This window comes from Leucoraja erinacea, chromosome 1, assembly GCF_028641065.1.
Source record: "Leucoraja erinacea ecotype New England chromosome 1, Leri_hhj_1, whole genome shotgun sequence".
Classification (NCBI taxonomy): Eukaryota; Metazoa; Chordata; class Chondrichthyes; order Rajiformes; family Rajidae; genus Leucoraja; species Leucoraja erinaceus.
Genome location: NC_073377.1, coordinates 104,765,042 through 104,792,346, shown reverse-complemented (window position 1 = coordinate 104,792,346; position 27,305 = coordinate 104,765,042). Strand labels below are relative to the sequence as shown.

At 40.5% G+C, this 27,305-nt stretch overlaps 1 protein-coding gene across 2 annotated transcripts in view; it reads right to left on the bottom strand.

Moving 5' to 3' along the window:
• LOC129700275 (protein transport protein Sec24D-like) overlaps positions 1-27,305 on the bottom strand; it is a 147,380-nt gene that overhangs the window by 90,592 nt on the left and 29,483 nt on the right. For both annotated transcript variants that reach the window (XM_055640624.1, XM_055640629.1), the window contains exons 6-8: positions 21,301-21,443; positions 9,575-9,686; positions 6,245-6,372 (exon numbers count right to left, since the gene is read on the bottom strand). In XM_055640624.1, the coding sequence (XP_055496599.1) occupies positions 6,245-6,372; positions 9,575-9,686; positions 21,301-21,443 (383 nt within the window). The remainder of the gene's footprint in view (positions 1-6,244; positions 6,373-9,574; positions 9,687-21,300; positions 21,444-27,305) is intronic.

The window sequence follows — 27,305 nt, the reverse complement described above, 5'->3', positions numbered from 1 at the left end:
CCCCCCCCCGTCCCAACCCCCTGGGAAACAGAAGGGAACGACAGTCAACTGCCACAGATACAAATAATGTCATACACAAGAAAGGGCAGATGCTGGTTTAAAAAAAATGTGAACACACAGTGCTGGTGTAACACAAAGACGCAGCAGGATTTTGGAAATGTCATCCCGTCACCCATTCCTTCTCTCCAGAGATGCTGCCTGTCCCGCTGAGTTACAGAGTGCCCACAGTAGACTCACGAGTCACTACGGTAAACACACGGGCTATTACGTTCTTACAACGAGTTTAAAAGTTTAACATTTTTACTTCAAGAGTAAATTTGACTCGTGGAAATCTTTCATCATGTTGAAAGATTTTCACAAGTTAACAAGTTTCCCGAGTACCTGCCGTTAGTGTTACGAGTTCTGACGTTCCCATTACGTCAATTCTACGTGATTACCACAAGTTTGATTTGTTTTAAACTCGGGATCACTCGTGGGTGGACTCGCACCGCGAGACAGTGGTTTTAGTATTACTTTCCCAGGGCCAGGAATTTCAAGGCACATGTACTTTTACCATTCTGACAGGAGTGCATTTTAGAACTTTGTTACATTTCATTAACCTATCCATAAATGGATTGTCAGTTACAGACCATTTATCTACTTTACTATACCCTTTCTAATATTAGTCTTTTATGGATGAATAATGATCTCAAGCCAACAGGAGACTACATATAATTCACAAAATGTCCCAAAGCAATTATGTACTTTTTTTATAGCTGCAGTTTTTTTAAATGCTCAGACCGTTTGTAGATCTTTTATATCTAATAGGAGCAGTATTAATAGCTTTCCTGCAGCATATAGTGTGAAACAGTGGAAGTTCCAGCTTTCCTGCCTCAAGGGGCTGTCCCACTTGGGTGACCTAATTGGCGAGTTTAGAAAAGTTTGAAAAAATGACATGTTGAAGACCTCCTTCGACTAGCTATGACTAGCTACGACTAACTTCGGGAAAAGTGGAGTAAAGAAGATCTTCTTCGATCTCCTATGACCTCCCTTCGACTATGATGAAGACTACCTTCAATTACCTACGACTAACATGCTGACCTACTACGACCTACTATGACTAAACCTACGAGTGCAAAAATTATCAATTTTTTTCCATGGCGACCTTTTTTTACTCGCAGGCATTTTTTAACATATTGAAAAAAATACCGCGACCTAGCTGAGGCCACGAGTACGCGGAGACCACTCTCGAGCATGAAGGAGAGTTACGAAGACCTTCTACGACCTCGAGTCGACCATGCTGCGAGTATACGTCGAGGGCAAACTCGCCAGAACTCGCAGATTAGGTTGCCCAAGTGGGACAGGCCCTTTATCTGCTTATTTACTCCTGCTCAAATGTAGCTCACTATTCTTTGGCTGAAATAATTAATAATTTACAATAATGGAAGACAACTGGTTTTACTGCTTGAAAATAGTCATCAAGACATTAACACTTCACCAGCTGTACAAACCATTATAGTCTCACAAGTAACACAAATAACAGCTACAAACGGACCGCTGCAGATTAAATTTATATCAATCACATGCATTATTTATCATTCCCTGTAGGTTGTTTCTGAGAAATAACATTCAAAATTACAAAGTAATTATGCTGCCTTTGTTCTAAAAGATAACATTCAGAATAACTTTTTTTATATAGTGTTAGCAAATGTGTGGGCTTTTTTGGCAAAATATCATGGAAAACTATATAATGTGCCAGTTTTGGACTGTTGTTTACATGCTGCAATATTTCACTCATCAGCCCTGAGTCGGAACATCATAATTTATGAGCAGACAGCAATTTTCTTGCAAGGTCATTGCTGCCTACCTAGAATAGTTTGGGATGTAAAAAAAAATGTGCTTCAGATAACCATTAAAAAAATGTAAACTGACCAATAAATATATTTTTTCATAAGCAAACAGCTTTTCAAGATTTTTACCATTGCCTTTCTGTTTCCAACAAAGTGAAGGAAACATGTTTTAATGATGTGAGAGAAACCTTACTTCTTTCTCTTAGGAATCAACCACACTAAAGGAATTCTGAGTTGGATTGTAAAATGTCTGAGCACATGGATTTCCCAACTTTTTTGTATTTCCAACAATGTTACAAGCTTACATAAAATAGTTTGGAAGTCATCTGCACATTGAGATCTGGAGGTGTTACTCCAAACGCACCCACATAGATGACACTGAACTGTCTTGCTAGAACCAGGAACATTTAGGATAAATAATTAATGCTGCCATTGCAAGTTTCTCCATCCCAAAATTAAAATAAATGATAATGAGACTTCCTGTGGCTCCATGGAGCAGAAAGAGGCGCTCCTTTTAGCTCCGCTCCGAAAAATGCGTTAAAATGCATTAAAATATCTGGAAAGAAAAATGGACCGAATGAAAAATACTTACCGGCAGCCCGACGTCGCGTAAGTGACGTCATCAGAAATTGACGTGTACCGACTGGATACCGATATTTTTAAATGATTAAACGGATTCTGCCGACTGGACCTCAGACCAGACAAAGAACCCGACTGCAGGTTCTTCAAGAGCAAGAGAAAGTAACTTCTGAAGAATCTGAGGGAGAATCTGAGGAAGAAGGACTTATTTTCTACCATGGAAGAGCAAATACAAGAACAAACTTTAAGACGGGCTATGGCAAAAGACTTTGGAGATATTCTGACTGAAAAGCTTGGAAAGCTAGAAACAAGACTTGATGTCGGGAATAAATTAATTTGCGGACAAATTGACATTCTACTAGTTTGCATCGAAGAGGTAAATACCGTTTTGAAAGGAGGAATTAAACGGGTTGAAGAAGATCTTAGCAAAAAGTTGGAGCCCATTCTCTTCACTTCAAAAAATCAAAACGACGCTATCAGAGAACTCGAAGCAACTACTACTGACATCTCCGACACAACGCAAAGACTGAAGGAAGATCTAGACCGGGTTTCTGGGCAACTGGCCAGCATGACCGACAAATGCCTAGATCTTGAAGCCCAGTCCAGACGTCAAAACTTAAGAATTGTTGGAGTGAAGGAAGGGAAGGAAAGTGGAAAAGACTCAGGTCTTCACTTCTCAGGTCAACTTCCTTCAACAGCTATTTAATCTGCCTGAGACACCTAAAATTGATCAGGCACATCGAGTCCAGAGAACCCGATCAGGTGCTCGAGCCCCACCAAGACAAATTATTCTTAAACTGCACGACCTATCAGTTCTTGGAGATATCATGAAGAAAGTGACAAGCGCAGGAAGCCTGATGTTTGAAGGAGAGAATATAAGAATCTTTAGAGACTATCCAGCAGAGGTTGTCAAGAAGTGAGCTCTTTTCACCAAGACACGTGGTATTCTCAAAGACATTCCAGGCCTGAGATATGGAATAATGTATCCTGCCAAATTAGGGGTTTCATACGGAGGATCAGAACATTTCTTTATCGACCCAGAAGATGCATTTAAATATGCGCAAGAGTTAACAAAAGAACCTAAGGGATAAGTAGATAAGAAATAATTGACATAGCTCTGTTTGATCAGCAGGGCTATATCCTACTGACCTTTCACTGAACCTGTTTGTTAAATTGTGTGTTTAATGTACACCTTTTATATGTATTTATAAGGGGTAGACAAATATAATTTTTTTTCTTCTAAAAATATATATATAAACCTGCAAATAAGATGGCCGGCAGGTTCACAGGCGTTTAAGTCTAGACATACTTATCAGAGATAGATTGACATGTAAGCGGGTAGATTGTTCTAGGTCCCCGTGTTTAAAACAAATGTTCAAGATCTTTGAACTTCTCAGCGTTAAAAACAATTTAAACGTATGGTAACGATATAATACACTAACTAATTATATAACTAAAGCTATTATTACCACATAAAATACTAACAAACGTACTAAACCGTTTATTTTAACCTAATACCTAATACTAATCCGTTTATTTTAATCTAATACCTAATAGTTACGAGATTTATGAATTCTAGGCAACGGTCAATCTATTGGTTTACATTTAAAATATGTTTAATATCTATCCGATGGGGAGGGGGTTGGAATTTCCAGCAATTACCAGGTCCGAGCGAGAGGGGATATGTGATGGCGGTTTGAGAGGTGAGGAGAGAGAGAGAGAAAGAGACAGAGTTCTCGTTCTGCCGGTGGGACTGCTGGAGATTTCAATTAACCCCTTCAAGCCTGACGGTTTTTAACCGGTTATGTATTTAAACACCAAGCATGCTGACCAGTTGCATCGTGGCTTGGTTCGGCAACTTGAGCGCCCAGGAGCGGAAAAGACTGCAAAAGGTTGTCAACATTGCCCAGTCCATCATCGGCTCTAACCTCCCTACCATCGAGGGGATCTATCGCACTCCCTGCCTCAAAAAGGCTGCCAGCATCATCAAGGATCCACACCATCCTGGCCATACACTTATCTCCCTGCTGCCTTCAGGTAGAAGGAGCTTGAAATCTCCAACATCCAGGTTCAGGAATAGCTGCTTTCCCACAGCCATCAGACTATTAAACTCATCTCAAACAAAACTCTGATCATTAATACCCCATTGCACTTTATCTGTTTATTTATGTGAATATATATATATATATATTCATTGGTATATGGTCACACTGATCTGTTCTGTTCTGTATTTATTTATGCCTACTATATTCTGTTGTGTTGAAGCAAAGCAAGAATTTCATTGTCCTATCTGGGACACATGACAATCAACTCTCTTGAATCTTGACATATTTCACTGTCAAATTATATGAAGAAAACTGAGGAGGGATTTGATCTTAATTAAACTAACAAAATCTTTCAGGGAAACGCAGGCAGAATATCCATGTTGTGTGCATTACTTGGTATGGATGAACTTGTGACAGGCTTTGTATGCGAACTATAAAACACTCACACAAATTTCCACAAAATGCTGCCCAATTAAGCCAAGATTAGAATCCTATTTCAATATGCAAAGACTTTAAAATTGGCCACAGACGCACCCCATTTACACCAATTTTGATGCCTTCATTACAAAATGTGTCACATTTCCAGCTGTTAAAGGGATGATCATTTCCAGCTGTTAAAGGGAAAAGCAGGGTGTCACTAAAATGTAAAATTCAGGTAGCATGTGAACTTGGGCACGTCTTAATATGTATCTTTCAGTTTCAGAAGGTTATGCGTGTTCTTAAATATGCTTTTAAAGTACAATTTATCTATATTACATTACAGCTCACATCAATGGCCTCCTCTGTATGTCCTGAAATTAAGAGTAAAATTCTGATGCTAAACTACGATGAAAGAATTGTCAAACCCATATATTGTCATTAAATTAACATTTCAGATATTAACTGAGGTATTAGAATGCATTTTTTAATCTAATGAGAGCAGCCTCATTTTCCTTTCAAAAAATCTGAATGAACCTTTGCTTTGAATGAAAACAGAAAATACCCGAGAGCAAAGAAAGATTAATATTATCTACGTCCAAACTTCAGAGCACAACCCCTGCATAATATAATATAGACATTTACAAGATTGTGCACAGCTCCTGACAATAAACATTTGCTTGTACTGATGAAGACAACTTAGACATAGTGGGCCGAAGTGCCTGTACTGTACTCTTCCACATTCTATGAAGGAGTCATTTATATTTTTATAATCCACATTGGGAGAATAGGATCCATTCCTTTGGATATCAATCTGGCTGCATTGGAAACCACCAATAGAGCTAGTTGGTTAATTCCTTCACTGCTAAAGGGACATGGGAAACCAAATTTGTATTTTGAGAATCGACTGTAAGTTGTTCAAACACCTTCTAATTTCTACTGAATATGCTTTCACTAATCGGGAGCATTTTCACCAGCGTTTGGTCGCTGAGCCACTCATTTCATGGTGCTTCAGTGATACCAGTACCTAATCTCTAGCGGTGATTTTATGACAATGATGAGCCATGCAGGAGATTGGGACAGAAGGCACACATGCACTCAGCAGCACCATCCAAGGAAATCTGGTTCAAAAATATATTATCTCCACATCATGGGTTTTCACAACCTAATTGACTACTTCCTAGCTGTGTTGCTCATCATCAATGTGACTTCATCAAACTAATTCCTTCCCCTGCTGGCTCTAATAAAGTTAGATTCAAATTTCTGAAAAATTAAACAGAATAATTAAGTGGAGAGATTTAATTATTGCCACAGAGTCGATTGACATCCTCCTAGACATTGTATCTTACCACATTGTTCGCCCAATTGGCCTACCTCATTTGCTGGCAAGGCTGCAAAGGGCTTGATGACAGCTGCCAACGGGATCTGTGACTGCTTGGCCATGTCTGCTGTGCTTGGAAAGCAGTAAGTTGTACAGCGAATGAAACGAGGACTTGCATTTCCTTTAAAAGATAAATAAAATAAAATCTGAACATTCCTCCGCAAATGACTAATGGTAACCCCTTGTTCCAAATGTTGAGAGTGTGTACAATGGGACAGTCACATGAAATAGTGTTAGTAGATCTCCTGTACTCCTGAGGTCAGAATCCAGCATGTCAACAAACATCTCCTTCCCCAAATCAAAGTGGCAAATAGCTACGATTGTTAAAAACTCATCAAAAACATTCCTACAGCCAAAAAGAGGTGAGATAACAAGCCAACAGTTAAAAGACAAGAGAGTGCTTCATTATTCTTTTACATGTAACTGCCATCATTTGAATAACGTGCTGATGTGTATATCACAGATAACACATTTTCTGTTGGTATTATAATCAGGATTAGAATTGGAAAAATAATCACTCTGAATGTTACTGTCTGTCTAATATTCAGCTAGAAACAATTTTACTAGTGATGTGTCAACAGAAAATAAATAGTGATACAATACTGCCCCACTGCAAAACAGTATCAGGGTCAGTTTTACATTTTTCTAATTTGATAATTTGGGTTAAGATATACAATAGAGGCAGATGCAACGGGTTCTTTCAGCTGATTTAGGTGCCGCATTAAATCCGTGCTGCTTTATTATTTTAATCCCATATATCTACAACCTGTGAGTTTGATCCAGAGAAGTAGAAGACGAAGAGTTACAATTTTAGGTGATTTTAAGTTCCTTGATATTGACCGGGACTGCCATAATGCTTGAATAGGCTTGAATAGGGCATAATTTGTTAAATAATCCCAGGAAATGTTTTGCAAGCAATGTGCAGATGATCCTACTAGAGAGGGGGCAACACTAGACGTCCTACTGAGAGTATCATTAAAGTGCCAGTGAGGAAGTACTTCGGGATCTGTGCACGCCCATGCCAACCAGGATGTCCCATCCACACTAGTCCCACCTGCCCGCATTTGGCCAATATCACTATAAATCTTTCCTTTCCATGTACCTGTCCAAATGGCTTTTAAACATTGTTATAGTTTCTGCCTCAACTACCTCCTCCAGAAGCTCATTCCATACACCCACCACCCTCTGCGTGAAAAAGTTGCCCCTGAAATTCCTATTAAATCTTTGTCCTCTCACTTATTATAGTCAGGACAATACCTGAGCAATCATCATGAGTACAGATTTGAAAGCCATTTCTTAATATTCAATAATTGGCAGATTAATATGATCTACATGTGCATCCAGTCGATTTGTGAAATGGAAGATGTTATTATTGTAATATATGGACAAAATATTTATAGATTATTAGGGCCAATGTGGTTTGCTTCCTACGGTGTATTTAGATGTAATGGAACCAGAACTGTCGAGCACTGAGAAGGCCCTTCAGCTCACCTTATCCATGCTGACCTTGTTGCCCATCTACACTACACTAATTAGTCATATTCTCACTGTAAATTCCTTATTAATATTCCCACCTCCAATCGTATACCTATGCTTTCTTGTTTACTATTCCTCTAATATGGATAAGTGTTTCTGACTATCTCCCCTTTTATGCCCACATAATTTTATATACCTGTCAGTTCACCCTTCACTCCAGGGAAAACAAACCTAGGTTGGGAGGGAGAGCCAGGTCAGCCATGATTGAATGGAATGGCAGAATGGCCTAATTCTACTCCCATCACCTATGACCTTTCAACCTCTCTCCATAACTAAAGTCCTCCAGTTATCCTAGTGAATCTTTTCTGCACTTTCCAGCCCAATCACATGCTTCCTATATTGTGGTGATCAGAACTGCATACAATACTCCAAGTGTCCTCTTTACAGTGTCTTGTAAAGCTGAAAAAAAATCCCTACCTGTGAAGTCAAGTGTTCCATATGCCTTCTTCACCACCCTATCCACCTTTGGTGCAATTTTCTAGGTACTATGGACTAGAATCCCAAGTTCCCTCTGTTCATCAACACTCCTAAGCACCCTTCCATTGCATTTGCTGCATATGTCCTACCCCAATTTGACTTCCTAAAATGCTTTGCCTCACGCATAGTCAAATTACAACTGCAACGTTTTTGGCCATCATGCTGAATGTTGCAAGATAATCAGTACGAAATCAATTATTTCAATCATTACCCAAGGTCAAAACTGTTTTAGTACCAATTAGGCTGACAGGAAGTTGTATCTGGTTAGCAAAGTTATACAAGATGAACTTCCTTGCAATTTCAGTGTAGTAGAACAAAAAAGGTAATACCAATAAATGAACAAATTATTTCATTGAAAAGGAATGTATGAATTACTTCAGATTATTTTGTTACAGCCTTTGGTTTGTTATAAATACAACATTCCAAGCAGCATGGTTTTCTTCCATTTATTGCCAATAATATCCCAACTTACTGATGTCTAATGAGTGTCTAATCAGCCTGACCTAGGATGAGATACAAGATGTTTAAGAAGGAACTGCAGATGCTGGAAAATCGAAGGTACACAAAAATGCTGGAGAAACTCAGCGGGTGCAGCAGCATCTAAGGAGCGAAGGAAATAGGCAACGTTTTGGGTCGAAACCCTTCTTCAGACTGATGGGGGGTGGCGGGGAGAAGAAAGGAAAAAGGAGGAGGAGGAGCCCGAGGAGGAGCCCGAGGGACAAGATATTGCCCAACAGATTGTCCCTTAATAAACAATCCCAATTAAGTAGAATTGTATACATTTTCCCACAAAGTAAAAAAAATTGAGGTTCCAGGGAACGAGCAAATATAAAAGACATATAATGGCTGAAAAAGCTTTGTCGGAAGAAGGGTCCCAACCTGAAATGCCGTCTGTCTATTTCCTTCACAGATGCTGCCTGACTGTATCCTTCCAACAATTTAATTTTCATTTAAGCCAAAATCAAAATATTTGTACTGCATTATTTTATAATGTATAAACTAATTTCCCATAAAATTCTACTTCACAGTTCAACATTTTTATGCAATACAAATGTATTAAGTAGGGATAAATCTCCTCTTCGATTGTTATCAACTGTGAAGTGTAAGCAAGTAATCAGAAGCAGATTAGTTAACATTTGTTAATAATAGAGAATGCTGATGTTTGACTGAGTTATTCAGATATTTTGTGCACAATACAATTCTATCAAGTAGGGATAAATCAATTCTCAGATTATTAATGACTGTAAAGTGTAAGCAAGTAACTACAAATCTCTTCATTAATTCATCAATGTGAAATCAAATTTCTATACCTTGATCTTGTACAACACATTTAGTGGTAACGAGTGGAGGAACCTGTCCCCTAGAATTTGTTGCAAAAAGCTGTCCTGATCTTCGAAGTTTATCTTCTTCTATGACCTGGATCTAAAAGAAATCCACAACCATTGATGCAATTGTACAGATCATGTTGAAAATATTAGCACACAATACGTTTCTCATTGATTTATAACGTCAAATTCTTCCGGTGAAACAGACAAAATTGTAAGGAAATTCTATGCATTGCAAAAGAGACAAAGATCAGATGTAATGGCACTCACTATGATCAACATAAGATATTCTCCAAGTCTCTGTAAAAATGATTGATAACAATGTCGTGCTGAGATTGAGCAAGTCAAATTTCATTTCTTTGCATTGGACTCCTGGATTTTTAATCCATGTTTTGGGAACAAATTCCATAAATCAATTCGATTTTACTTACCAATATGGGTTTGGATGACCTCAAATTCCATCTTTATGGTTTGGGCTCTGTGATTAGCTTGTGGTTTTACCAATGCCATTTTTTCCCTATTTCATTCTGATCTCCCCATCTGAGTGGTAAAATATCATCAGGAATGCCACACAATGTTTCTGCCAATTTTTCACAGCCAAAAATGAAATTCATTGCACTATGAGGAATCTCAATATGCCTAGAGATTCATCCTAAGTCACTCTAAAGGTGACAAATAATAATAGCAACATGTCCTACTCCATTTCCTAAATTTGATTTCACTGACTAATTAAAGCACTGAAGCTCAAGTATAGCCTAACAGCCAGCGAGATCTACAAATATATAGTAAGACAATTGCTAGAAAGAAATCCATTTTGAGTAGTGCATTTCACTTCACCTCGGAAATTCATTCCATTGACCTCAAGGCAGTAATTCTGTTTGATCTACAGATTTTTTTTGAGTAACTTAGCAGGTCAGGCAGCATTACCGGAGAATATGGATAAGTTGACATTTTGGCTCGGGACCCTCAACATTCAAGATGTCCTAATTCTTTAGTAAACATGGTTTTCCCCCTGCCATCATAGATGGATCCCACACCCACATCTTCTCTGTGCCCCATAGTTCTGCTTTCGCCTCCCCTCCCCCCTGATGGAACAAGGATAGAGATTCCCTGGTGTTCACCTTTCACCCTAAAAGCCTCCTCATTCAACACATCATCCTCCAAATTCTCCAACACTTCCAAAATAATTCCACACCAGACAGATCTTCCCAACCCCACCACTTTCTGCCTTTTGCAGAGACCGTTCCGTCACAACTCCTTGGTTCGCATTTCCCAACCTACCTAAATCACCCCCTCCCCAGGTACTTTCCCCAGCAACCACAGGAGATGCAACACCTCCTCCCTCAACCTCCACCCAGGGAACCCCCCAGAAGTCCTTCGAGGTGAAACAAAGGTTCATGTGCTCCTCCGCCAACCTCATCTACATCATCTGGCATTCCCAATGTGACCTCCTGGACATCGGTGAGACCAAGCTTAAACTCAGCAATCATTGCTCTGGACACTGGCGCTCAGTCTGCCAAGGCACACTGGATCACTCGGTTACTAACCATTTTAATTCCTCTTCCCATTCCCATACTAACCTGGTTGTCCTGGGACTACCCCAGTACCCACAGGCCACAGTCAAACTGGAGGAACAACACCTCATATTCTGTTTGGGTAGCTTATAACCCAACAGTTTGAACGTTGAATTCTCCAATTTTAGGTAACTACAAAACCTTTCGCCTCTTCCTTTTTCTCCTCAACCCTCCCCCTTCCTTTCTTCCTCCGTTCCCCCATGCTCCGCCTGGACTCATACATATTTCTCCCCCTCCCTTTCCACTTACATTCCTTCCTCCAGCTTAACAATTTACAACACTTCAATGCCTTTGTCTCACACTATTTGTCTTTTCATTTCTGGCCTTTGTCCAATCTTCTGACCATCTTCTCACCTATATCAACCTATTACCCAACAAACCTTTTCAGACTGATTGCACAGATGGAGGGGGTGGAAGAAAGCTGCCATTCCTCTTTCCTACTAAGGTCAGTTTGATGAAGGTTCTGACCCAAAACATCACCTATCCATGTTCTCCAGAGAAGCCTTCTGACCTGAGCTACTCCAGCACTTTGTGTCTTTTTTTAACACTGAAGGCAGGTTGCTGATCTTCACAGCTGGCAAAGGATTCTTGATCAATTATGAACAAAATTCCCAATGATTCTTAGCTTTAGGCTTCTCTGAACTGCATTAAATGCGCATAAAAGCAGATTTGTACGTCAATTAGATTTACTGTCATTAGAGCGTTATCCTGTGAAGTTTGGGTTATTTTCTGAGATGTGAAGTTTGGGTTATTTTCTCAGCTTGCACTCTCATGATATATGATGTCAAGTAACTATTTGAGCATGTTAAGTTTTATAACTGTGCCAGTGGTGGTTTATTCACTCTGTGTGTGTAGACTATTAATGGAGAAGAAACTCCATATTAGTACTATAAGCCACCAAGGCAAATTTATGAATCTTTCATCTATACTGTAATATATTAGTTGGTGCACCAAGAGTTAAAGAATTATGGAAGTTTAAATTTGTGAGGTGCTGCTTGACAGAATACAGAAACTTCAATCTGAAATGTTTTATCAGTTAAGAATGTTAACAAGAATTGGCTGTGCTTCAGAAAAGGCAAACGACATTTTACATTTCTCTGGATCCTTATTTTAAAGTGTCATAAAAAATGTAGATTTACTTTTGCAATAAGTGCATAATTTGTTGCCTGTATCAGACTAGCTTGGCAACTTAAGCATTTTGTTTGGTCCCCAAGTGCATAATCGTGTGCTCAGGGCAATCGGGTATAAACAGAAATATCAAGCTGCTTATTGTTCATTCAGATTATGCCTAGTCTGTAAACAACTTCCTATTTGTATTTGACACATGCTTATAGCTGCAAGCTATTTTGTGAACACTTTAATGGACCAACCACCAAAACGAATTGGTTAAGATACTGGTTTGAAATTCAGTGGATGCTAATGGGATCACACTAGACATGGTGGGAACGATGACCATTTTAGTCAATGGCCAATGCAGGCTAGATGCTGTACATTCCCAGCTCTGTGCCACTTGGTGTTCCTCGCTGTCTTTGATCAGCAGCAATTGGAGTAAACTTCTGCCCGACGCATAGACCATACATGGACTGGTGTGAGCAGTCCCGGTCTCCAGAATAGAAAAGGGAAAGAGAGATACTGTACAAAGAAGATTTACTGGAAAACTGTCAGCACTTTTCCAATCAAGAAAATATGAACAGACTATTATATATCCCCAACCACAATCAGACTGAAGAAGGGTCTCGACCCGAAATGTCGCCTATCCATATTCTCCAGTAATGCTGCCTGACCCACTGAGTTATTTCAGCACTTTGTGTCTTTTATTTTTAAACCATCACCTGGAGTTTAATTTGTTGGACCATTTGGATCTTTTCTGGCATAGAGGTGACCTGTACAGATGGATAGGTTGCATCTGAACTGGAGGGGGACCAATAACTGTGCAAGAAATTCCATTAGTGATACTCAAGAGGGTTTAAACTAGAGTGACAGTGGGGTTGAGATGCAGAAAAGATGGTCAGCAAATGGAAGGACTGACGGGAAGGCTGATGGTAGACTAATAAAGGGCCTGTCCCACCAGCATGTGATTGCATGCGTCTAGCACGACCAAACGTGGTGGTTTGAGGCGTACGGACTCGCTGGGCCAGTCCCACTTCCAACTGCGGAGATGTCTGGAGTTGTGTGGGGCTGGTCCCGACATCATACTCACCAATCAGCTGGGCAGGAGGCGGGCCAACTGAATTTGGACGTCGCACGGCGTCGGGCGGGTGATGTCATCACGCAACGGTACGCGGGGCGATGACGTCATCGCGCAACGCCACGCACTAGGCGTTCGCCGTCAAGACGCTGCGTGCGGGGTCGAGACGCTGCGTACGGCGTTGAGACGCTGCATACGACGTCGAGACGCTGCGTACGCCCGTCGAGGCGGTGCGTACGGCCTCAATGTGGCTGCAGGCCGACAGGCCGTTGTCACGCGGGATTTTCAAACAGTGCAAGATTTTTGGAGCCCCGCGCGATGTCGGGACCAGCCCCGCACAACTCCATGCGCCTCCGGCGATCGAAATGGGACCGGACCCGCAAGATTCATTCAGATTCAGATTCAATTTTAATTGTCATTGTCAGTGTACAGTACAGAGACAACGAAATGCATTAGACAACGAAATGCATTAAGACCGTACGCCTCAAGCGACCACATTTGGTTGCGCTAGACGCATGCTATCACATGCTGGTGGACAGGCCCTTATGTCTCAAAGGAAAGATAGGCAGAGAGAAGTTAAGGTATGGGGTGAAACTGATGGTCTGAAATCCAATTATTTCAATGCAAGGAATATTGTGGATAAAGCCTGGATTAGTGCCTAGGACTACGGTACTACAGAGACTTGGTTGCGAGAAGGACAGGACTAGAAGCTCAATTTTCTAGGGTTTTGATTTTTCAGATGTGTTAGGGAAGGAATTAAAAGATGTCGACGAGTTGCTATACTAATTAAGGAGAAGGTCACTGTGGCATAATGTGTTCAACCACTGAGGCAATATGGATTGAGCTCAAAAATAAGAAAGGTGCAATCAATGTCATGAGATGATGCTGTCAGTCTCCCAGAGGCCAATGGGAGATAAAGGAATAATTATTAGACAGATTGGGGAGAGATGCAGAAGTGTTTTCGAAGTGGGTAAATTTAATTTCCCGAATATGGACTTAGTTCAAAGGGCTTGGACACCAAAATTTGTTTGGTGCATCCAAGACGTTTTCCTGAAATAATATGTAGAAGGTCCAACTCGAGGAAAGACCAGACTGGACCTTGTATTAGGAAATGAGCTTGGCCACGTGAGTGGTGTTTCAGTGGAAGTGCATTTTGGGGATAGTGAGCACAACTACACGTTTTATAATAGTTATGATTAAGGATCAGTATGGACCTTTGGGAAAGGTACTAAATTGGGATAAGGCTATTACAGCATTACTAGGTAGGAGCTTGGAAGAGTAATTTGACAGCAATTGTTATTGGCTAAATCCACATCTGAAATGTGGGAGGTACACAAAAAAGCTGGAGAAACTCAGCGGGTGCAGCAGCATCTACGGAGCGAAGGAAATAGGCAATGTTTCGGCTCGAAACGTTGCCTATTTCCTTCGCTCCATAGATGCTGCTGCACCCGCTGAGTTTCTCCAGCTTTTTTGTGTACCTTCGATTTTCCAGCATCTGCAGTTCCTTCTTAAACTCTGAAATGTGGGAGTTCTTTAAGGGCCAGTTGATCAGAGATCAGGATGGGAATATTTCAGTAAGGAGGAACCTTGATGACCAAAGAATTTGTACATTTTGCCAAACTTAAAAATAATTTTTATATAAGGTTTAGAAAGATTTGGATAGCGTCCTTAAGGAATATAAAGCAAGCAGGAAATAACTTGAGCAGGCAATTAGAAGGGCCAAAAGGGTCCAATAAATCCAATTGATGTTGGTTAATGAAAACCCCATAACTTTTTATACAAACATTAAAAACAAAATAATTTAAGCTTGGAGTCAGAGGATTTGGGCAAGGGATTAAACAAGTACCTTGCACCTGTATTCACCATGAAGAAGGACATAGGGAATAGTGAGTTCAGTGTGGGGAAGACATATGCAAGGGAAATTTGAGATTCAGAGTGCGGAGATATTGGGGCTCTTGAAAAGCAGTAAGGTGGATAAATCTCCAGGATTTGATATTGTCTGCATGGATTTTAGTATGGCATGTTAAGACAAACTTGGATTGTTTTCTCTGAAATGTCGGAGATTGTGGGTAGACCTGTTGGAAGTATATAAAATGGCAAGAGGCATAGATAGGGTAGACAGTAAAAACTATTTTCCCAGAGTGGAAATGTCAAGGACTAACTTTAAGATTTGAAGGACAAAGTTTAAAGCAAATATGTGCATACTGTGTAAAATATCACAGTATGGTGAGTGCCTGGAATGTGCTGTCTTGGGGGGTGGTGGAGGCAGAGACGGTAGTGGCATTTAAGAGCCTTTTGGGTAGACACATGGCTACGCTGGGAATGGAGGAATCTAGATCATGTGTAGACAGAGATTAGTTTAACTCGGACTGATGTTTGGCATGGACATTGTGGGTCGAAGGGCCTGTTCCTCTGCTGTACTGTTTTATGTTCTATGGTATATGGATACAGAAGTCATGTTTGTCTTCCATTAAATCCATTAGGGCAATCTTCACCCAAAGATGGGAGCAAATCGCAGAAAGTAGGACTATATAAGAGTTTTGGGATATATGATCATGAAGGTAGGAAGACCTGTAACGTAACAAAGATACTCATTATACTCACCATCAAAACTCATTTGCTGTAACTTTAAGATACACAAACGTTTGGTTGATATCTACCCAACTGAATGCATTTTCTCGAGGAACACCTCTTTTCACATGCAGAACATGTGGTATATGGTATAATGGAGATGGTGGTATATGGAGATAGCTGTCCAAGCTATGACCCAGGATTTGACACAGTGAGCAGTAGAGTTGCTGCCTTTTCCAAGCTGGATAGACTTGACCCTAGAATTTAGGAGATTGAGAGGGGATCTTTGACAAAATTCAGGGGTTGGACAGGCTAGATGCAGGAAGATTGTTGCCCGCCTTTCAGGTGACAAGGGACCCAAGAAATCCTTTAAAACCGAGATGAGGAGAACTTTTTTTCACACAGTGGTGAATCTCCGAACTCTCTGCCACAGAGGGTAGTTGAGGCCAGTTCGTTGGCTATATTAAGAGGGAGTTAGATGTGGCCCTTGTGGCCAAGGGGATCAGAGGGTATGGAGAGAGGGCAGGTACGGGGTACTGAGTTGGATGATCGGCCATGATCATATTAAATGGCGGTGCAGGCTCGAAGGGCCGAATGGCCTACTCCTGCACCTAATTTCTATGTTTCTATGTTTCTATGACCCAAGCTCGAATTTGACTACGGGTGCTGTCTGTACGGAGTTTGTAAGTTTTCCCTGTGACCGCATGGGTTTTTGCTGGATGCTCCGGTTTCCTCCCACACTCAAAAGACGTACAGGTTTGTAGGTTAATTGGCTTTAGTAAAACAAATTGTAATTCTGTAGGATAGTCCCAGTGGTCTGCACGGACCAGGATGGGCTAAAGGGCCCTCTGTCTCCCTAAAGTCTAACCAATATAAAATCTGCTACTTTATAAGACAGAGGTTGTTGTGTCTTAAAGTTGCAACAAGTAGCATAGAGAGCACAAAGACGTTATGTGAATCAATATCAGATCATACTGTATCCCCACACCCATAGATTCTCTCAATGTCATGATCAATAATTGGGATAGACCTTCATAAATTCAAATGGTCCCTTGGAATGTTTGAAGTATACAAAAAAGGCAAATGTGTTAAATATTAAAAATGGCCAAAAGGGAGTTCAAATATGAAGCATACTAGAATGCTTGAGACAAAAAATGAGGCACACTAAATGGCAGAAGCAAAGCTGAACAGCAGTGTTTTGTCCCACAGATTACCAGAACCAGAAAGAGACTACCGAGGCATATTAATGGCATATGGCCAGCTTATTTCATATGGGATTTCTGCTAAATTAAAAAAGTTGCAATGCAGCAGTTTAACAAACAATGCCCTGTGCTGACCTATGGCAATGGATATTTTTACAAATGCCATAAGAACATCTTGTTTCCCCGAGTTTCATAGAAAATTTCAACCACGATTTTTTTTTGTAATGCTCTGGCCAAATCAGATTTAGCAGCAATTCGAATGGCTATTCTCAATTCTGAGACAGAAGGTTGTCCTAAAATATTTAATTATGCAATTAGACGCATATATGCACCATAAAGCAAGTCATTTATTTAAATAGTGGAAAATGACAATGAATTTGGATATTTCAGATCAAGTTATCAATGCTGTAACTGAACTGGATAATCTATAAAATCCACTGAATAAAGCCCAAGTATTGCTAGAAACTAGTCATGACTCCTCATAGTATATTCGGTCGGTCCAAGTTGTCAGCCATAGTTTTTCCAGGGGGGTATAGATATCAATGTCAGCTGAAGAGCCTCAGGCTGGATGGAGGGTGCTGGAGGGAGATAAATTCAATTTCCTGTTGAAGCTGTGCAGGCACGTTGAAGAAATATTTGCACCACCCGAAGTTGGCAGCTGCAGGCAGTAAGGGATGGTTCTGGGCAAGCAATGCCTGTTGCCTTCTCTGCTAGCTGCTACCAAATTCAAAATACGTTCCTTAGCAATGTCATCTTTGGTGACAGATATGATTGACAGTCTTACCCATTTTGCTTCTGCTGATGTGTTACCTGAAAGCTAAAACATCTAAATGATGTATCTTGGATAAAAATAAAACAGAAAATGATGGGGATGGTCAGCAGGTCAGGCAACACCTGTTGAGGCACAGGCAGCGAAATGATTGCAGTAGCTCAATTTATCTAACCACAGATTATGCTTGTTCTTTTTATAAATATTTTTTTATTAGAAGTACAATACAGTGGTACCTTTTTTCAGATGCCAAATATATGTTAACATGATACATTCTCTGTACAACATTTTTTTTTTTTAAAGAGAGAAATAAGAAAGAAAGAGATAGTAGAGAGTAGAGAAAAGTGTAGTGTGTATAAAAAAAAAGACATAGTGAGGAAGAGAAATAAGAAATAAAAGAGAGCAGGAGAGAGATTAGCAAATCGACGCTAGGAGATGAAATTTTATATTGTTGATCATCTTTCACCCATACCTGAAACCCTTGCTTTTTACGATACTGTTGCATCACATGAATCCAAGAAATCAATAAATGGAGACCAACTCGTTAAGAATTGGTCTTGTTTATCTATTAGGAGGAGTCTAATTTCTTCAAGGTGTGCTGTGTCCAACATATTTCTAATCCACATTTTAAGTGTTGGTAGAGTTGTATTTTTCCACAATTTAAGTATGCGTTTTTTTGCTATTATTAACCCATAATTAAAAAATGAGTTTTGCGATATGTTTAATTTGTTCCCGTCTCCCATTACTCCAAATATAATCATTTCAGTATTAGGTTCAGTATTAGTATTATACTTGTTCTGCTTAGTATTTTCAGCGTGATTTATTTCTATCATCCAAAATATTTTGCTTTGCGATTCCATTTATACAGCAATATTCCTCAGCTTGGTCAATGTGTTAATTATATGAAAAATAGCATTGCTCTGCCATTTTTAGCTAGTAAAAGCAAATGTGGTTCCATTGAAAAATGGTAATTAACACATGTTAAGGTTGTTGATGTGGGGAAGCTGGCAAGTCATCAGAAGGGATGTTTGTTTTTGTGGATGATTAATATAAAATAAGGATTCTTACAATAATTCATGCACGTAATAACTCAGCGCAATTTAAAGAGACTATTCTAAATTCTGCCTGAAAAAATAATTCTCAAAATCAGACATGTCCTTTGAACTTCTTTTAGGAATATGCTGGTTTGATAGCATTAAGTATTGAGCATTCTGCTACTAATTCCATACAGGAGTCCTGTAACCACAACTTTAGAATGCCATCAGAAACTTTGCACCTAACTTGCATCTAGCAAGTTGATTAAGAAACAGTGGTAAGTAACTTGAGTAATGAATTTCAAACTTCGATTAACAGTAAAACAGTGTCAGTATAACTTTGATTATCAGTATAACTTCGATTATCAGTAAAACCTACTTTAATGAATCATGAAATTACATTTTTTCTAAATAATGCAAATCTTACTCCAGATCGTAGTACAGGTGCACAACCTTTTATCCGGTGTTCCGGAAACCGAAAAACTCCGAAAACCGGCCATTTTTTCCAGATGTCGCCTGCGCACCAAAGCTCGCATTTGGCGCCAAACTTGACCCGAAACGACCCACGGTCAACCCAGGTCTGTACTACTGTAGCGGCTGCCTCCTCCCCTGAGACCGGGAGACGCTTAAACATCTGTAAATCATTGCCTAAACGTTAGTCAGTTAGTTTGGAGGGCTTTTATGTGAAGGGGGGGTGAAGGAGTAAACTTTAATTCTTAGTCCCCTACCTGGTCGGAGAGGTGGGGAGCGGTCGATGCCTTACCAGGTCGCCGTGCAGTAAGCTCCGCAGCACTGTGGCCGGTGGGGCTGCGGGCGGCGCCGGTTGTAGCTCCTACCCCGGCAACTCTACCCCTGGCTGCGAGGCGCTCCAAATCCAGCGCGGCCCGCGGCCGGACGCCCCAGCTCCGCGAATGTCGGGAGTCGGCGGCATCGCAGCGCTGGGATAGCAATGCCTTACCGGGTCGCCGTGCGGCAAGCACCGGAGCGCTGTGGCCGCCGACTCCCAACGTTCGCGGAGCGTCGCTGGATTTGGAGCCGCGCAGCCAGGGGTAGAGTTGCCGGGGTCAGAGCTCCAACCGGCGCCGCCCGCGGCCGGACGGAGCCCCCAGCTCCGCGAGGTTGGGAGTCGCCGACCAGGTAGGGGACTAAGAATTAAAGTTTCCCCCTTCACCCCTACTCCACCACCACCACATAAAATCCCTCCAAACTAACTGACTAACATTTATGCAATGATTTACAATGATTCTCCCGGTCTCCGGGGAGGAGGCAGCTGCTCCAGACTTTTCAAGCCGCCCGCGCTACCTACCTAATCTACGCTAAAAATGTTCCATTCGGAAATCCGAAAATGTCCGAAATCCGACAAGTGTCTGGTCCCAAGGCTTTCGGATAAAAGGTTGTGCACCTGTATTGTCATAAAAAAATGGTATTGAAAATGAATTGGAAATTCAACATCATTTGATTGCATTAAGGTGTTCTATATGCTATGTACAGACATTTGCAATTCATTCCACTGAAGATCAAGGGAAAAATCCAAGCCATCGTTTGTCCTCCTCTTGCACATTCTATTTTTTCAGTCCTTTTCTAAAGACCAAGTTTTCCTTGTCCATTTAAATAAAAGTACAAGACATCCAACAAAGAACAAATGACTGAACCAAAAGGATTGTTAATAAATCACAACGGACTGGGTCTGGCAGGTATCACAGACGCAAAATTGTTGGCTGAAGGCAATGGAATATTTAGATTGGAGCTCAGACTCCTACCATACTTGGAAGATACTGCAGCCAATGCTGCTTCCACTGGGAGCCATTCAAGTGAAGGTCAGTTCTGGAAGCATTATTAAAGTAGATTCATTGGAAATGCCTGAACTACTAAACCTTTTAGCATTGACTACAGACTAGGTGTCCGAGGCTGAAAAATCAAGTACACAGCCGGTACTGTATCTTCCCCAAATTGGGTGGTCACAGCTACACCTGCCTGCAAAGTCATGGGAGATTTCAGTGAAACTGTTTGATGCAACGACAGTTGATATCTCCTGAACAGATTAAAAATCCCAAACTAAGGTCAAAACAAATGCTGAATTGGCAATATTTCTTATTTTTCATATTTCATAATTGCCAGGAGTAACTGTCAAGAGTAACAGAAAGGAAGAACTATCAGAATTGTTTGAAAGAATAAGGACAGTTCCGCTCCAGTAGTGACACTGTTGCAAAGTTTCTTTATGACCATATTATCGTATATATTGTGCTTGTCAAGAGTGACACAAGGGATTTTAATGAATTTACATGCTTAAAATGTAATTGAGACAAAGAAAAACTGGGGATAATAATAATGTATGAAGTATTTTGTTTATTGTACTGTTTGTACTGTACTTACTGGACTAGGAATGGAGTCAGGATCAAGTTTCTTCTGCGGAGGTCCAGCCAGCTGTCCACCAGTTACTGGTGCCCCTGGATATGTTCCAGGGGCACCAGGGTAATTGGGCTGAACTCCCCTTTGCTGCCCTCCATAAATACCTCCTGGCCAAAAGAAGCAAAAAAGACAAGATTATGTAAATTAGATCACTTGTATATTTTATCTATTTTGTGTACTTTGTTCAGAGAAACAATATTGATTTTAAAAGTTACATTAAGTTTAACATAGACAAATTCTACTTTTGTTCAAATGATGTTATATAGGAGCAAAATTAGGCCATTCGGCCCATCTAGTCTACTCCACTATCCTCTCAACCCCATTCTCGTGCCTTCTCCTCATGACCCCTGACACTGGTACTAATCAAGAATCGTTGACATCTATCAATCTCTACCTTAAAAATGCATTGTTCTGGACACTTGGACACTTGACACTGGACACTTGGCCTCCACAGCCATCTGTGGCTGATCATCTAAAAGTATAAAAGTATACTCTGTTTTATAAACAACCAAGGAAACAAACACTTTCGGCTCATATAATGTTTGAGTAAAACATCTTTAACTAAGAGCAGCATTTGGCTGTTCTTGGTTTTATTCATTCCATTGCAAGTCGGTATAAACATTCAATAATTTAACTGTTTGAACTGAGCCCTTAAGCTAAAATATTGAGTCAATAAAATTCACCACTATATTTTGTTTACTACAGATCTGAGGGGGGTAATTTCATATGCCAATAAAATGTGGCTGGGTTTGAGGGCAACAGGGATCACGGGGAACATTAGAAGGCTGAGTGTTCCTTATGTAATACATTCCATGAATTGGGCACCACTATAACCAGGCATTCAGGATAATTATACAGGGGAAGGTAAGAAAATACATGAATCTTCAAAGTGAATCTTACATTTCAGCAACTTCCACCACCCTCAGTGACATTCCATCACCAGAGAGAAACAGGAAATCAAATACTTCTTCCAGGTGTTTAAGAAGGAACTGCAGATGCTGGAGAATCGAAGGTACACAAAAAAGCTGGAGAAACTCAGTGGGTGCAGCAGCATCTATGGAGCGAAGGAAATAGGCAACGTTTCGGGCCGAAACCCTTCTTCAGACTGATCGGGGGCGGGGGTGGGCGGGGACAAGAAAGGAAAAAGGAGGAGGAGCCCGAAGGTTGGGGGATGGGAGGAGACAGCAGGGGGACTGAGGAAGGGGAGGAGACAGTAAGGACTAACAAAATTGGGAGAATTCGATGTTCATGCCCCCAGGATGCAGACTCCCCAAATGGAATATGAGGTGCTGTTCCTCCAATTTCTTCCTGGACTTCTTCCAGGTGAATCAGTTCTTCCAATCTAGTGCGTTGCATTCTGTGATCATAATGTGATCTACTGCACTTTGGATAAATCAAAGGCAGATTGGGGATGTGATCACTTTGCAGAGCATATGTGTTCAATCGACAAGAGAGATCTTTTAGGCTTCCTGACGCCTCTCACTTTAAGTTTCCATCTTGATTTCGCTCTAAGCTATTTCTCTCTGGTTCCAGCAATGTTATAATGAGACCCAACGTATGCTACTTTGCTTTCCACCTGAACACATTGCAGCGACAAAATATTGAATTCTGCATCCTCCAATAACTCACTTTCTCTGACTGAATCAACAGCAGGATTGTGATTTTGACTCGTTTTTCTCTCCTCATTCACAGAGCCTAGACTTCCAGGGCACATCTCTGTACTGTACAATGTTTAACGTTCTTTTTGCTGTGTTTTCAATCTGCCATCATTTCATTGATTTTGTTCAGCTTCTCACCCTCTGGATCTCTAAACATTCACTGGATGACCTTATTTACAGCCTATCTTCATGCAACCCTGGCTTGAAGCAGATTGCTTTAGAACAAAAAATAGTGCAGTAGTAGATAAGAGCAGACTAAACAAGAGTACAAGGTCTAAAGTTTACAGAGTATGTGTGTCAACACAAAGGGCAATTAGTTCCTGTTGGAGAGTCACAGTCAAATTAACGACCTAGCTGATGATAATAATAGTCATCCAGTCATAGTGTGGAAACAGGCCCTTCGTCTTACTGAGTCCACACTACCCAATAAACACCCTACTTTAATCTTATACAAACCATTTTATTCTCCCCACGTTCCCAACATATCTCCCCAGACTCCACCACACGTATATTTACCAGGGGTGTTTTACAGTGGTCAGTTCACCTACTAATCCAAACGTCTTTGGGTTGGTGGAGAAAATTGAGGCACCCAGAGGAAACCCATAAGGAGAACATAAGAAAATCATGCAGACGGCACTGGATATCAGGATTCAACTCATCACTAGAGCCGTGGTAAAAACTCAATGAGCTGTATCACTGTGCTGCCATGATATTGTTGGACTCATGGATAGCTGTTTAAAAATGCAGAATTGCATACTCACTATTTCTTAATGTGTTCAGTAGAGATAGGTAAGTGAAAAGGAGAGTGGTTAGGTTGAAGAACGCAGTTCTGGAGAAAGAGAATATATTGGAACACTGAGGACAGAATCTATTTGGTTTGTGTTGGACAACAAAATAGGTGGCATTGCAGGGTTGGGAATATTCTACAGACTGCCAATTCAATCAATCAATCAATCAACTAACTTTTATTGTCATCTTGCAAGCAACAGTTGTACAGTGCAAAATTAAAAGACGTTTCCCAGGGAATAGCGGAGCATCGCACATGAAATTTAAAACGTTTCACACATAATAACACTAAAAACAATCCAGTCCCTGATGGAACAGTATAAATAAATAGTTAAAAGCAGGTAAAACACAACGTTAAAATACAATAAACCAATCATAAAAATGTCCGGGGCAGCTGATTTGAGTGGCCGGTGCCAGTTATTAAAGTGGCCAGTGCCAGTTATTAAAGTGGCCAGTGCCAGTTATTAAAGTGGCCAGTGCCAGTTATTAAAGTGGCCGTGCCAAGCCGCAGAATCAAGTGACTGAGTACAGAGTGACTGTTTAGCAGCCTCACAGCCTGTGGTAGGAAGCTGTTTAGCAGTCTTGTAGTCTGGGCTTTGATGCTTCGATATCTCTTGCCTGATGGCAGGAGATCCAGGTGTATGTGGAGGGGGTGCAGTTTGTCCTTAGCAATTCTCTGAGCTTTTTTCAGACAGCGGCTCTGGAACAGTTCTTGTACCGAGGGTAGGGAGACGCCAATGATCCCCTCTGCTCCCCTCACTACCCTCTGCAGAGCCTTCCTGTCCGAGCAGTTGCAGTAGGAGTAACACGTATTTATGCAGTACGTGAGTACAGACTCCACCGTACCCCTGTAGAAAGTCCTGAGGATGTTGGTGGAGAGTGAGGCCTGTTTTAGTTTCCTCAGGAAGTGCAGTCGCTGATGGGCCCGTTTGACGGTCCCAGTGGTGTTCCTGGACCAGATGAGGCTGTCTGTAATTTGCACACCGAGGAACTTTATGCTCTCCACTCTCTCCACTGATGTTGAGGGGTGTGTATTTTGGCTGCGCCCTCCTGAAGTCGACAACCATCTCCTTCGTTTTGTCGACATTTAATTCTAGATTATTTTTGCCGCACCAGTCCACTAGTTGTTTTACTTCCTCCCTGTACATTCCCAATTAGTGGGAAGAACAGAGGAACAAACTTGAAGGGAAGTTGCAGAGAAGTACAGAAGGCATAGAGTATCATGACATCAACTATCCTTATATAGACCAGGATGATAATAAATTAAGAGAAAAATCAAATGGAATTTTCAAGAGAACATTATAGATCTGTATATTTCCAGCTCAAAGAGGAGGGAAGCAGGCTAAGTGGAGCAAATATCAGTCAGAGACCACAGAGAATGGTGATGATAGTACTTTGGGATTTTCTAATAACTGTGAGAAAAAATATAGGTCATTCTAAGGTAAAGAAAATAGACAACAAGAGAATAATTAATTCTAATGGGAAAATGGAATAAAATTTTCAATAAGAAAGCAAAACTGGAAATGAGCTACGAGCCGTCCTGAAGGAAATAATAATTTGGGTACAGTCTATGCATATTCCCATTAGGAAGTTGTGCCATGAAAGCCAGATAATCAAAGATGCTGGGACAAAATTAAGCAGAAAAAGGGATCAGACTGATAACACAACTATGAACAAAGCTGCTTATACAAAGTTAAAGGGAAGGTAAAAGTGAAACAAGTCGAGCCAAGAGAATGCGAGTACATCAACAAATATAAAAGAGAGTCCAAAAGTCTTTCACAGGCAAAAGACAATAGGTGCAGTAGTAGGCCATTCGGTCCTTGAAGCCAGCACTGCCGTTCACTGTGATCATGTCTGATCACAGGTTGTTTACAGTAAACAGATAAAGAGAAAAGTGAGACCGAAGGACAAAAAGGATGTCTAATAATGGAGGATGGGGGCAGGTCCATCTTTAGAAATAACTATTTAGCAACAGAAAATGTAATGGACATACTTCTCCAAAAATGAAGTGTTGAAGGAACTCAGCGGGTGCTGCCTAACCAGTTGGGTTCCTCCGGCAGTTTGTTTTTTGCTCAAGATTCTAGCATCTGAAATCTTGTGTCTCCTAATTAATATTAATGCTTTAAAAATTGATAAAGAGATACAAAAAATGCAGCTGTACTTAAAATGAACAAACCATATGGTTCAGATGGAATGCATCTTGCATTGCTAAGGGAGTAAGGGCATAATTTTTCAAATATCTGTAGATATGGGAGAGGTGCCTGAGGTTTGGAAAATTACAAATGCAACAGCAGGCCAGTAAATTTATAACCTCAGCGGTTTGAAAACAAAAATTTACAGAATTAGCAGTTACTTGGGTAATTGTGAATTGGTTATCCAAAGTCAGCATAGATTTGTTAAAGGTAAATCCATCTTAAAAAGCTTGAGCTTTCTAATAATGTAACAGAGCAACTCAGCAAGCAAAATGCAATTGATGAATATGCAGATTTTTAAGAGGAGGTTCATAAAATGCTTTATGTGCGGCTGATAACAAGTCATGTCAAAAAGGGGCATTAATCCTACGGATAGAAAGTTGACTAAGTGACAGGAAATAGAAAGCAGTTGCAAATGGCAGGTTTTCAGACTGGTGCAAGATGACAATAATGCTCCCTGTGAGTCAGAACAGTGTTTTCTTGATATATATGAATGACTTGGACTTGGGTGTACAGGGTGTTCAAATTTTCAGACACCACTAAACTTGGAAGCAAAATGAATTGAGGAGAATAATAATAGTTTTCAAAAGGATATAGGCAAACTGGCAGAATGAGCAAACATTAGATAGATGAAATTTAATGCAGAAAAAAAATTAAATTTGAATCGGAAGAAGGAGAGACAATTTAAACTGGAGGGCACCACTCCATGCAGGATGAAGGAACAGATATGTGTATGCAAATCATTTACATGATTCGTGGAAGTGGTTGCAGCCAACACTGAATCCTGGGTTTTATAAATAGAGATGCGGAGTATGAAAGTGTAAAAGCGAGGAAGTCATGGCAAATCTCCATGAATCACTGGCTCAACAGCAACTGGAGTTATGTGTCCAGATCTAGGTTGCACACTTCAGGAAAAATGTGAAGACTTTTGAGAGGGTGCAGGAAAGAGTAACGAGTTATTCCAAGGATTACGGACATTAATTGCATGAACATACAAGAAGTGGAGATAGTTCTCCTCTGAGCAAAAGGAGAAGATCGAATTGATAATATCATGAACAGACAGGAAAAAACCTATTCCCATTGACTGAAGGATCAAGAACTTGGCGACAAGAATGAAGGTAAATGTTTGAAAGGTATTTTTTCCACAGCAAATGATGAGAATCAAGAATATACAGATATGAGGAATAAGAATTTTCAATAGTTCTATGGGGAAATAAAAGGAAAAAATGCAGAGGGCTATGGGGAGAGAGGCAAGCTGGATAACTCTTGCACTCTGCTGACCCTTCTGCAATTCTATGAATTTCTTCCATGCCTGGATATGCATATTAATCAG